Consider the following 13,921-nt stretch of genomic DNA (forward strand, 5'->3'; position numbering starts at 1 on the left):
CGTTGGTTTGGCTGTTCTCAGTTAAGACAGTGGATTTTTTAACACCTATTTTTAGGTGTATGCTCATAATACTGAATAAAACATTCTGGATATAAGTAGTATTCCTTAGACAATACATGCAGACCTTTTTAGAGCTTTATTTTGCTGACATTTTCCTGCCTTTGTACAAACTGTAATTTAACTTTGTGTCAGTTGGTATTAAGTAATGTTTAGCAGAGACACTACTGTTCCTTTATTCATATGTTTTAGCTCTCAGTTTCATTGCATTATGCTTCTTACCTCATTATTTGCATCGTTTCTGAAACTCCTGTAGTTTTAATATGCATGTGGCCAACTTGTTGCCTTTAATTTAATTAATATCTAAAGAAAATGCCTTGTATACAAACAGATAATCCACAGCCATGAGGCTCTTTTAGTTTAGAGCAAGAGTTTGTCTGTTTCTAACTTAGCTTTGTTAAATTATAGGCAAGAAACAGAAGTTCTCAAAGTGTTTTGCTCACTGTCAGTTCTGTGGGATTTTTTTGTTTTGTTGTTGTTTGGTTGATTTTGGGTTTTTTTATGGAAAGTCTGTTTTTTGGAAATGCTGAAACTAAAAAAATGAATTAGGTTTACAGGCTGGTAAGATGCCAAAGGCTTCACTCTAAGGACAGAGGAAGAGGCAAACAGAAGTAGCTTTTGTGCTGTTTCAGTTAGAGGCCAATGAGACCTATGAGAAACAGCTATGTTTGTATGTGACTCTCAAAACCATTTCATGTGGGTCTAAAGTCAGTGGAAGATTTACCTGGTTTGGTATAGCTAAGAGCAGGTTTCAGTGGTTTAAAAACTTCTCCTTATTGTTTAGTTTATAATCTAATTACAAGAATTCTTGAAGCAGATATTTTATTATAATCTCCCCTGTCCAAATTTCACTTTGAGACTTTCTCCTTTTGAAAAACACCATGAAAACAGAACAAGTGCCTTACCTTGGTGATAACACCCTGATACTGAGGAATTTCACAAAGAGGGATTGGATCTGAAAATTCCTTTAGCCCAGAGCTAAACAAACTTTTCATAACAAATAGCAAGTGGAAGGAATGTTGCCTTTGCATTTCTTCTCAACTTTTCTGCAAACAAACTGCCGGTTCCTCTAATTTATTGATTCAGAATTATTTGCTGACTACACAGATCAATGCATGTCTTTCCATTTACTTTCCAATGGAAGAGAATATCCCTTGCAGAAGGACAGCAAATATCTGTTGTGAGGGAAGAACAAGAGAACAGCAAATTCCAGCTGAGCAATCTCTTGGGTTTTCCTTCCCACCATATTCTCACAATTACTGCTATTATTAGTGATAGCCACAGTGGGAGAGAAAGGGAATAGACAGGAATCCCTGGGCTTTTTCATGCTGTGTTGTCTAGACTTGGTAAGAATGTTAAGATTTTGTCATCCTGCTTCCTCTCATAGTGTTATAATTGCAGAGAATCTGAAGTAAAAATGTGAGTTTTGACCTATCTGCCCCTCTCCTTGTTGGGTCCCAAACCCATCAAAGTTAATGGAAATATATCACTAAATTCTGATTGAAGGAAAACCACACACAGGTTTAAAGCTGTGCTGGCAATAGGGAAACTAACACTGACATTGCCCTGAGAATTTTGACAGTACTTGTTCATCTACTGAAGTATTTGATTTGGATAGACATACTGCGTCTAACTCACAATTAGAGAGAGCTTTCTGATACTTGTAGAAAAAAAAGCCTAAGAGTTGTTGTGGGGTGTTTGTGCTTTTTTTTGGTTTTGTTTTTTTAACACTTACACTGCCTGGGAGTACAGACAAGCCAAAATGCCCCTGCTGACTGCAGAGCAGGTTGGACCTTTGGAGGTTCCTTCCAACCCAGACTATTATATGATTCTATGTAAGCCTGGACTTCAAGGAACTGAAATTCCTTGGCAGTGTAAAGTTGGAAAAGATGAGTCTGTGTTGGTATCCTGCCTCTGTGCCCTGGCATTTCCCAGCCAACATGGCCATAGTCACAGGCCACTGCTTTACCTCAGGCTAACATCCAAGAATCTGCAAGAGAAGTATCTGGCAGGTATTACCCAGCTGCCCCTTTGCAGGATGCAGGGCACTGCATCTCTGTCAGAAGCCAGGCCAGCATTCTCATCATTACTTTGGAATTCCCAAAGAGCTTATTTGAATAAGAATCCTTGAAACCATCCAATATGTAGCAGAAATGGAAAATGGTCTGTGATTGAATGAGTGTCCAGATTGCTCTGTGGCACTTCCCCTTTCTTCTTGACAAATTCATAAAACTAGATGTTATCAAAAAGAAGGTATCTCTCACTCACACAACATTTTTCAATTTGGAGGATGTGTCTGATGTAAAACCCAAAGGAAAGAAGTCTTAGTAGAGATTTAGGGTCATTTCTGCTGGGGAAAAAAAAAATAAAGTGAATACATTTGTAAGGCACTCAGTCACCTCCAGCCTATGCAAAGGCGCAGCAATGTACATGCAGTGCAGGTTGCAGAAAATTCAGTTTGCCTTTTTTTCTCAATCGTCCCTTTTAATGTTAAATATAGAAACTACATTTGGGCCTGAAGCTTGGAGTACATCAGGGACAGTTTCTTACAGGAAAATGTAGAAAACCCTTTGTTCCATATGGTTTGAATCATTTACAAAATGATTCCTACAGGAATAATTTCAGATGTGGAAATCTTTAAAATGGGGAAATAAAAAACAGATTCATTACATTTCTGGTTTTCAACTGAAAAAAAATCATTTATCAGTCCTTAGTTATCAGTGCATTCTAGTAAATAAAGATTACCCCTCAGAACCACTTTTAAATTGTGTGATGACACACATCGTGAGGATTAAAATATTAGTCTTTTTCTCTACTGGAAAGTACTTTGTCATGACCAAATGTGATCTGACATTTGAAATGTGCCAACTTATGGCAGTGAGCAGGCAAGTTAAATTCTTGTCAGTTATTTGAAGCCTGTCTCTTATTGACAGAGGCAATTTTAACCTTCGTTTAGAATGTTAAGTAGATACAGGCTGAAATACATAATGATGAATTCATGTTGAGGAAAGGAGAGGGGGTAAACTGTTAATCAGAGTATCAGCTATGTTTGTTTTCATCTTTTTTTTTTCCCCCCAGGAAGCAATTAGACCCTCCCAGTTCATAATATAGACTCTCTCCTATTGTCAAAATTAAGATCACAAGTATCATTTTCTGAGTGCTAGTTTTGGGCTCCTGTGAAAGATGCTCATAGTGGGGAGTGTCTTTGATTTGGAAAGTCAAAAGTGAATGTCCCTGAAAAGGGGGTAGTGTATGATTATAGGTTGTTGAGGACCTGAGTATCTCTGATCATCTTTTCAGCTCAATAGACTTAATCTGAGCATTAGTTTAGGAAACAGTTAAAGGTGTGGAGATTTCATATGTAACTTCCTATTATCACTTGCTTTTGGTTTTCTGTTGAGTTTTCTCCATGAGAAACAGTTCTGAAAGTGCAGAAAATTGCACAAATCCTTAAGAAATACAATGCCTTTGAACTGCTCTCCTTCTGATGCTCTTGAGATTCTGGTCCTAGGAGGTTAGGCTAAACAAAAACATCCATTTCAAAAGGGAATAGGTGATACATGTCTAATAAGTGGAATCATGGTCTGGGAGGACTTCAGATGTTGGGTAAGATGGTTTGCAATTGACATTTGTTTGTCTGCACATACTTTTCTGAAGCATAGGAGATATGTAGTCCTTGTGGGATGTCAGTTTTGGCAGGAGGATGTTGGCACATGGTAGAGCCTCACTGATCCAAACCAAAAATCTGTATCTAGTATTATGTATATAATGTAATAGAATTACCTGATGAAACTTCTTGGGTTTTGACTTGGTAAAAAAAGAGTGTTTATTACAACATGTTTTACAAAACCAAGAAATGAAATAAAATCATAACTGATTAATGAGCTGCATGGAAATACTTCCTCAGTGCCACCCACATTTCCCTGGCCCTGGTCCTGGAAACACTTCATCACATGTGCAGTTTTATGCACAGATACTATGTGAAAACTACGGTGCAGTTTTCCCATACTTACTTCTGTCTTTCAGAGATCCAAGAAGGAAAACAATCAGATATTTGCTTTCACTGATCAGCTTTCTTCTGTAGGAAGGCATAAATTTTAAACTGCATTTATGATGATCAAATTGCAGGGAGTTGGTTACTGAATGATAGCACTAAAATACCCAGATACTTCTACTTTGTGCTGCTGTATTATAATGTGCTTGCATTTCTGCTTAGAGTCACCATAAGTCCAGGACTTCCATCTGATAATACCTTGTTCTGCAAAAGACCTGAATATTTTGGTTTATTGAATATTTTGGTTCATTAATGTATGAATTTATTAGGAGTTGCATTTTCCAAAAGCATACAAAGTCTTTTTATGGGACATATATGCTGTGCACAAACAAATCTGTACTGTGAAGAATGGACTACTATTGCATATGAAACTTTTCATGGTACTGTGTGAAGGTCCTGCCAGTCCCTCAACATCCTTGGTTTTCATGCTTCCAAATGCGAAACCTGGTCATCTCCAAAGGAGAACAAGGTGCACTTTAACTGGGAAAGCTACAAAGATTGTATCTTGAGTGAATCAAATTCAGAGGAAAACATTTTAATTACCTAAGTGTTGAAAGGAGATCACTTTAAGAGCCATCATGGTCCAGCTGTGAACCTTGACAGTCTTTTCTCTAATTTGTGGTGCTGTTTCTTTTTTTAGTCAGGTTTGATAAGGACACGGAAGATCGAGTTCCTTATATCTCCATTACCTCAGCAGCTAGCACAGGAGCACAACTACACATCTCCTGCTGGACACCATCCCCATGTGTTGTATAAACGAACTGCCGAAGAGAAGGTGCACCGCTACTCTGTGCAGGCCAATTCCAAACACTTTCCTTTTGCTCATCACAGAATTCACACTTCCCACAAGTATCATGCTCAAGCGAATGGTTACCAGCATGGAAGGTTTCAAAAGCAACATTTTTGTGGACGGCGCAAGAAATGTATGTAAGGAAACTTTCTCTCCTTCTTTGAGGTAGTGGCTCTTAGAAACTGAGGTGTGATTCATAGTCACCTTTGTGATGGAGACATAATCAGTTTAAATCATACATTTCTAAATTGAAATAGATATGAGGAACTGGGGTTTTTTTCCTTTTAAATTGATACCCTTACCTGTTTTATTAAGCCATCAGAATAACTGGTTAGTTTGTTTAATCTCTACCTAGATTAAAAGATCCTTTGTCTGATTTTCTTGACATTGACATGGCTTTCAGTAAGCAATTCTGCAGAAAGGGACTTGAGGGTACTGGTGGATGAGAAGCTGGCCATAAGCCAACAATGTGCACTTGCAGCCCAGAAGGCCAATGGGATCCTGGGCTGCATCAAAAGAAGTCTTAGCCAGCAGGTCGAGAGAGGTGATTCTGCCACCCTACTCTGCTCTGGTGAGAACTCACCTGGAGTAATGTGTCCTTCTCTGGGACCCCCAGATCCAGAGGAGGGCCACAAAGATGATCAGAGGGCTGGAGCACCTCTTCTTTGAAAAGAGGCTGAAAGAATTGGGGCTGTTCAGCCTGGAGAGAAGGTTCTGGGGAGGCTTTATAGCTACATTTCAATATCTGAAGGGGATCTGCAGGAAGGCTGGGGAAGGACTGTTTAGAGGGGCTTGTAGCACTGAGACAAGGAACAATGGTTTGAAACTGGAGCAGGGTAGATTTAGGCTGGACATCACAATGAAGTTCTTTACAGTGAGAGTGGTGAAATACTGGAACAGACTGTCAAGGAATATGGTTGAAACCCTGTCCCTGGAGACATTCAAAATCAGACTTGATGTCGTCGTGGGCAGCCCTCCTGTAGTTAAAGGTGTCCCTGCTGACTGCAGGGGGGTTGGACAAGATGACCTTTGGTGGTCCCTTCCAACCCAGTGTAATCTGTGAGCTTGTGAAAAGGTGCCAGGCTGAGACTGAGGCCTGTCTGAGGCCTGAAAATTGCTTACTAAAAATTCATTGCTTCAAAAATCCTGCTCCCTAGATTTGAAGTCAAGACCTCAGATGCTGCTGTGAGTCAGCCTGTAAACGTGCACTCTGATGCAGTTCAAAACTACCTCATACATACTCCCTTTCCCTCGAGCCTGGTTTTCCTGCTGCCTGCTTCAGGGCAGAGGGTGATGGTGCTCGGTTAGCTCATCTGCTGCACAGTGGTTTATTTTATTTGCATTGTCCACTGTGGTCTTGTGCCTTATTTACTGTAACCCCTGTGGCTGCTTGTCCAAGTTCACAATTATTCATGTCCTGTTGAGCTTTTCCATGGTGCTTATCCTTATAATAAATGACTGCATTTTGAACACTGTATTTTCATAACCTCCTTCCATGTGAGAAGATATAATTATTCCTGCTTTATAAATGGGACTTGCAGACACAGGAGAGGTCAAAAATTGCAATTGCTTCTGGGTACCAAATGGATAAACTGAGTTTTTCTTTAAAATACTTCTCAGAGTATATGCTTCTGTTGTTGTGTATATGTCTATATATTCAGTAATTTCAGTTACAGCTATGAGTTCTTAGCTGAGTATTCAAGCTGGGTTTATGTTAAATGAAGAACATGCGATTAACATCCAACTGTGGTGAGTTTAGTGTAAGTGATTTACCCATCACTGCTTAGGAACTCAGTGTCACATGCTCTGTTAGGATCCAATTAAGCAAGATTGCATGTAATTGTCTTAAACACAGAACTCTCTTCGCATCTTGCAGTCTTTCACTTCATGCAGTACATGCCTATAACCTTCTGAGAGAAAGGAAATAAGAGTTCTAAGAAATAACCACCCATTTCCACACCCAGACGTGGTTAATCTATACAATAAGTTGGTCTCATGTTCACTGGCTCTACAAATAAAACCATATGTGATTGTTTAACTGAGATGGGGCAAATACAGGATGTAGAAGAAAATACATCAGTAAAGGCAGCACCCCTTCTAGGAGTGTTTGGGACTTCTTTTGTGCTCTTCCTGACTTCTTTTTAAAAGTTGTGTCTTTATTTTTGTTATTATTATCTTTCTTTCTTTTTTCCTTCTTTTTTCTCTTTTTAAATTTTCAGGTTTTACATTGTATTACTGTTCTTGTTCTGACATCAGGAGTCATAGCAGTTTGAAATTTTCAAAGTCCAGTCTGGTCACTTGGAACAGAAAATGCCAGATTGAATGAACAAAGGCATTGAGAATGCAGTCTTAAGGAAGGCAGTCTTAAGGAAGCCTTGCCTTAAGGAAGGCAAGGCTGATTTATCCTAACCTAAGAATGAATCCAGACTTGCTGAACAGAAGAGGGAAGAGCACACTGCCACTTTTAGTGTCATAAAAGTAGCTTGTTCCACTCACCATTTTGTAAAGTTTCATATGCTGGCAATTTGTGAGCACCTAGTGAAGCCAGCTAATCATCTTTCAAACTCTTCTTTACATTCAAAATGTTTTTAGATCATGAGAATTAACTGGACTGTAGTTAGTAACTCATGCTTGAAATACTGCTGCTGCTTAGGTTTTACTTGTAGCAGTGAAGTTAATTCAAGAGCAAAACTCCACTGCTCATGGATTTATGAGTCAAATGCCTTAAAGTTGTATTGCCTTTAAAATAGTACACGGAAACTGGTGTGCCTTGGACTGAATGCTGCACTCTTGTGTGAAGCATGTCTTCATGTCTTGATGTGCTTCCAGAAGAGAAAAGTTCTTTGAGCTTGTAAAGCACAATTGTTTATAATGAGTGGTGCATTTTAACATCTACTAGCAGAGCCACTTGCAATGTTAAATATAGTTCAGTGTGACCTAGTTCTGGAAAGCAGACCGCTGTTGTGCATTCTATGGAGTTCTGGATTTCCCAGTTTGGCATGGAAGAAAGTAGTGTCTATTTTAGCTCTGTTGCTGGAGTAACATTCTGATGAGGCACATGCAGGATTTTTTTTAATTACCTGAGGCTGCCTCAATCAATGTCATGTTACACCCTACGTCAAAAAATCCTCCTATTGTTATCCAAACAGTATGGTGAAGTGGCCTTCCAGTTAATTCTTGGTGCAGAGGCAGTGTAGGTGTATGCAGAAGCAGCATTACAGGATGTAGGACACAGATTACCTATTTGCTGTCTCTCTGAAGAAATAGAGACCTTTGTCTGCCTGTGCCATTGACTATGCTACACAAGTAGAGAGGAAAAAAGCACACCCTGGCCTTGGGAAGTGTGGGCTGGATGTGCATATCCTGTTGTCAAGCCCTCCTTGCTGTTGCCTGACATTTTCTATCCTAAATAAATATATTCCCAGCAGGAATAATCACAGTGGCAGATTCGTGTAGAAGGCTCATGTCAATCACAAGAGCAGGCTGGCAGGAATCTTACTTGTGGTGTGTGCTTTATGTACTGATGGTGGACATCTGTTGTGGAAAGCACTTTTTTACCAACTGCTATGTAAATAGCACATGCCAAACGTCTCAGGAAGTTATCAAAAAGGACAGGAAAACTGCAGATATTCTGTTAACAATTCTCTGTGTGGTGGAGTTTTGTTGTTTTTGTTGTTTTTTTTTTTGCCACAGATGCTACTATTTTATTAGATTAATTCCTTATTTTTAAACTGCTTATTGCATATGACTGTGGTTCTCCCATTTCCTTCTCTCCCTGTAGCCATCCTTCCCTTAGGAATGAATCAGGTCCTTTTTAATAAATATACAAGAACTTAGCCATAAGTATTAAATCACATGCTGTAAAAATAATCTAAGGCTCTAAACCTGTGATACTTCATTTTCTGATGAAACTGCTCATGGGTGATCTGAACCTTTTCCAAAACTGAGTTTTATTTCTTTTAAGATGCACCTAAGCCACCCACAGAAGAGACATACATTCTCTCAGATGAATATGGGACTTCTGCAAGGTTCAAAAGATCATCTGCTAAAATTCAGAAAAACGGGAGCCTAAATGTTGAAACTCTTGTTGTGGCAGATAAAAAAATGTTGGAGAAACATGGCAAGGAAAATGTAACAACATACATTTTAACAGTTATGAATATGGTAAGATGTGGTGTAGCTGAACTATGGTTTCCCTGTGGAATGTTGTGTCAGAGTATCACAGAATCACAGAACATTAAGGGTTGGAAGGGACCTCGAAAGATTATCCAGTCCAACCCCCCTGCCAGGGCAGGATCACCTAGAGGAAGTCACACAGCAACACGTCCAGGCGGGTTTTCAATGTCTCCAGAGAAGGAGACTGCAACCTCTCTGGGCAGCCTGTTCCAGTATTTTGCCTTTCACATAGGCAGACTGATACCAGCAAAAAGCAGGGGCACCTTACACAACTTTTCTTCAAACTTCATCTAATGTGTTACTTCAAAACATTCTTTAAAAAACCATCCCAAGGTTATCACAACTCTGGCAACAGAACTGCAGGGTAAAAAATAAAATTGGAGAATAGTAAAAATGTTCAATTTAAAAATACTTCTTTAGTAGTACAAAAAAGAACCTGATCTAGCTGCATGCAGGTGTCCCTGCTCACTGCAGGGAGATTGGACAAGATGACCTTTGAGGGTCCCTTCCAATGCAATGCAATCTGTGAATCTGTGAACTTGAAACTTTCTTTTCATTTGGTATGATCAAGTTTAGTCTGTTTGGTCTGATGTCCTTGAAACAAAAATGATTGGAGAAAAAGAATGTAATTTAACGAGAAATCTGTTTTCCTTTGTGGCTCTGCTCTTTGATTTTATACTACAAAACTTGAACTTTTAACTTGATTACACTTGATCTTAAGAAAGCCAAGACAGAACAAAGCCTATTTAAAATCTGTAGAAGGTTTTCTAGGTTTTTGAGTGAGTATAGTGGGACATAATTTTTCTGGGTTAAGCTCTTTTGGATTAATCCTACAAGGTATATAACTCCATTAATTTGTAGTGAAAATTGAAGCCAAATGCAGTAACTCAATACATATGTTTAGTCTATTTAAAAAAAAAAAAGGATAGCTGATATTTCCTCTTCAATAATTGTTGCAGGTCTCCAGCCTGTTTAAAGATGGAACAATTGGAAGTGATATAAACATTATCGTTGTGAGCCTTCTTCTTTTGGAACAAGAGCCTGTAAGTTGTGTCAGAATTTGTGTGTGGCGCTACTGTTCACAGGGGGGGAGCACTGGGTGTCCCCACATTATGTGCATGAGCTTTCATTAGGTGTTTCTTAAGACATAAAGCTGGAGAAGGAGATAAAAATCACACTGCTTCTCGGGTTTTGATACTAAAATCTTCATTTCATAGAAACAGTCTTTAAAAACCTTGAAATGCTTCCAGTAAGAAAAACTTAATTTCCATCTTTCGTTTTTTGTAAGAGATATGGCTGGATGAGAAATCCACTTAAGAAGTATCTAAATAAGTAGATTTTGAGCAGGGCTTTCCAGGATGTGATGATCTGAAGGAGGAAGAAGTCAGAAAGTCCCACACTGAAGATAGCTGTAACAAAAGGTGGGAGTGGAGCCAATTCTTTTGGCAAGGGTGCTGAGACAAAAGAAGACAAAATCTGTTTTGACCAAATTTGTGATGGGTGATCTACTTGGATAACGCTTTTCCTCCACAGAAATTTCCAAACATTGAAAATGGTTTAGTGTTCAGCTTTATCAGGAATCAAATTTGTTTGTACACTGTAATTCCAACCACTGACTTTGGCTATGTCTGCAGAGAGAGGGAGTTTTATTTTACAGCTGTAATAGTTTCACTCATCAGCTGAATCAGCCATCACAGGCAGTTAACGTGGGAGTACAAAAGTTTATGTAGGACAAATATGAAAAAGTAATTCCCTTTTCCCTGGCCAACTCTTATTCCTTCAACCACCTTTCTCAAGTACTGATGGAAGCACCTTATTTCTGTGTCTGTAAATACCTACAGAGTGGATTGCTGATTAACCACCATGCAGACCAGTCACTGAACAGCTTTTGTCAATGGCAATCTGCTCTGGTTGGGAAGAATGGAAAGCGCCACGACCATGCCATCCTGCTTACGGGTTTTGATATCTGCTCTTGGAAAAATGAGCCCTGTGATACTTTAGGTATGGTCTGAAAACACATTCTGATAAACTCTTGATTCATACAGACTGAAATGTTTTAAAGTTAAAAGGTCCATTTTTGCACAGTGTTAGCCTTCTTGAAGAGAGAAGGACAGGATCATTTTTACAGAGTTTAAGATACCTTGAAGAAAAAAAGAGTGTCATTGCCCCATGAAAAATGGCACAATAAGCTATCTGAAGATATCCTTTGGGGCTGTCACCTTGTCAAGGAATATTTTTGATGTTGAGAATATTTTTGAGCCACTCTGATCATTTTCTTTTTCTTTTTTTTTGACTACTTGCCATTCTGATTAATTTTTTTTCCCTTTTTTTGTCTACTTGCCCTTTTCAAATAGGATTCCTCACAAATTTTGCATGAGGTGGGGAGAACAGTCTTTCTAAGTAAAATGTTTTTTGGGAGGTTAGGTTTGATTTATGCGTCTCATACAGGAGTCCCTTTATTGTCAAATAACGGTCTCCTGTGATTCCTCTGTGACAAACCTGATGAAGCAAAGAACCATCTTCATAAACCACAACAGACTGTCTTATTAGGAGCACTGCAAATGATATGTATGTGGAATTCTGGAGAGGAACAAACTGTTCTACTGCTTCCTTCCTTCAGGATTTGCACCTATCAGTGGCATGTGCAGCAAATACCGTAGCTGCACCATTAATGAAGATACAGGCCTTGGACTGGCTTTTACAATTGCTCATGAATCTGGGCACAAGTAAGTCCCATGCTCCTTCTATAAATAAAGATGTAAGTGAATGGAAATACAGCATCAGTTGCTGAAGTATGGATGATTTCTAGAGAGGTATATATTGATTAGAATATAGAGCATTGAGCTAAGGCATTGGCCTTGTTAAATGTCATCTCTTCAACAATCATAAAAATAACCACTGTGGTATTTTGACCAATTTTGCTGCTGTAGGCAGAGAGACCTTTTTCTGATACAGATACCTGTTTCTAATTTGATAGGAAAGCTACAGGCAATTTTAGACCAAAGAAAGTCAAGACTCTCCACTCAGAGGTGTTTCCTTTAGCATTAAATGGAGACTCAGCTGCCCAGGCTGCTTCCTTTTAGTTTTCGTTTGGGTTTTTTTTTTTTTTTGACATTTCCTGTACTCCAGGTAATCATCAGAACAAACAGTAAAAGCTGACAAAAACATTCTACAAGCTTCCCACACTATTGCCATGCTCTGGTGGACAAATTGCTTCTACTATTGGTGTGGCTGTTCCACATTGCAGTACACAGTATGGAGGTGTGATCTCTCTGAGTCTGTTGGAAATCCCTTTTCCCAGAAAGCTTGGTGTTTCATAGGATCTGGGAGACATTAATTCCATTCACCCTGTCTTTCGTTGTTCTCTCTGCGTGTAATGTGTAATTTGGCTAAAAAGACTCTGGTGGCCTCTTTCTGTATCTATACCCATTGGATTTCCATTTGATTTTTGTGGTAATAAGACTGTTGTTTTCCTAAGAACCTTCTGTGTCTGAAACAAGATCAGTAATAATCTTCCATGGAGCTTCAGCTGTTCTCTGAATTGTTGGATTCATTTTGAATTGCCTTCTCACAACTTTTTGCTTGGTTTTGATTTCTAGTTTTAACACAGCTCAAGCTGGAGTCTGTCTCAGCACTGGCAGTAGAGAGGCATTGTTTCTCTATGCAGTACAAACCTGGAATCAAGGGTTAGATAAAGCATTACTGCACAGAATATCCCTGAAAAGCAGTGGTACTGTATTCTGCTGTTTAGTCAAGGCATGAATCCTTCCAATTCTGCATGACTGAATCAGGACTATTTAGTTTTCATTGTACAAATATGCTCTACAGTATATACTATGACCTCATGTCTACATGAGTGACCCTTTCACAGGTTTCTGTACATCTGAAGGGAAACAAGGAATTAAAGAATGTTCCAGCTACCGGTGAAGCCTGTGGGAATTGTGGCAATGCTTTCAATGGGACCAAATATGTAAAATAGATATTGTTTGGTTCTCTCACACTAATGCAGTTTCACTGGCCTCAGTACAGTTTCAGTGCCCTTCAGTCAGAAGTAGGAGAGAATCAGCCCCAGAGCTTTTTTTCAAGAATTTTCCCCTATAGTCTCTTTATGTCCTCCTTCCTCTTTATTTTTTAATTTGCTTTGAGAGATTCTGGTTGGAAATGTGTGAATGTTTTTTTGTTGTTTGTTTTTTTTTTCCCCCTTTTTCATCATTGCCTTTGATTCTCATATTATTCTGCCTTTCTTAGTTGGACTTCCATACTCCAGTATGATAAATTGCATCTTAGAGTCATAGATTCATAGAACTATTGAGGTTGGAAGAGACCTTTGAGTCATCAAGTCCAGCTAGCCTAGAGCTCACAATTCCATCACTGCTACTAATCCACTACCATTGAACCATAACTCTCAGTACCACATCTCCCCATCTTTTAAATACCTCCAGGGATAGTGAATCCACCACCTCCCTGGGCAGCCTGTTCCAATGCCTGAAAACCCCTTCTGTGAAGAAATTGGTCCTAATAACCAACCTAAACCTCCCCTGGCACATCTTGAGGCCTTATCTTATTCTGTCACTTGTTGCATGTGAGAAGAGACTGACCCCACCTCTCTCCAGTTTCCTCTGAGATAGCTGTAGAGGGTGATGAGGTCTCCCCTCAGCCTCTTCTGAAGACTAAACAGCCCCAGTTCTCTCAGTCATTCCTCATAAGTGTGGTGTTCAGGGCCCTTCACATCTTATCTCCTGGAAAAAAGTGCATCAGATTCAGAATGTCTTCATTATAATTTGTTCATGTTCGTGAGACCACCCTGGTATGTGATGTAAGACAACAGAATATTTTTGTGATCT

At 39.2% G+C, this 13,921-nt stretch overlaps 1 protein-coding gene across 1 annotated transcript in view; it reads left to right on the forward strand.

The window, feature by feature from the left end:
- Positions 1-13,921, forward strand: part of ADAMTS18 (ADAM metallopeptidase with thrombospondin type 1 motif 18) — a 75,672-nt gene that overhangs the window by 22,235 nt on the left and 39,516 nt on the right. The window contains exons 4-8 of the mRNA XM_054389619.1: positions 4,752-5,034; positions 8,866-9,065; positions 10,037-10,120; positions 10,919-11,078; positions 11,698-11,803. Of these exons, the coding sequence (XP_054245594.1) occupies positions 4,752-5,034; positions 8,866-9,065; positions 10,037-10,120; positions 10,919-11,078; positions 11,698-11,803 (833 nt within the window). The remainder of the gene's footprint in view (positions 1-4,751; positions 5,035-8,865; positions 9,066-10,036; positions 10,121-10,918; positions 11,079-11,697; positions 11,804-13,921) is intronic.

Source organism: Indicator indicator, chromosome 19 (genome assembly GCF_027791375.1).
Source record: "Indicator indicator isolate 239-I01 chromosome 19, UM_Iind_1.1, whole genome shotgun sequence".
NCBI classification, from domain to species: domain Eukaryota; kingdom Metazoa; phylum Chordata; class Aves; order Piciformes; family Indicatoridae; genus Indicator; species Indicator indicator.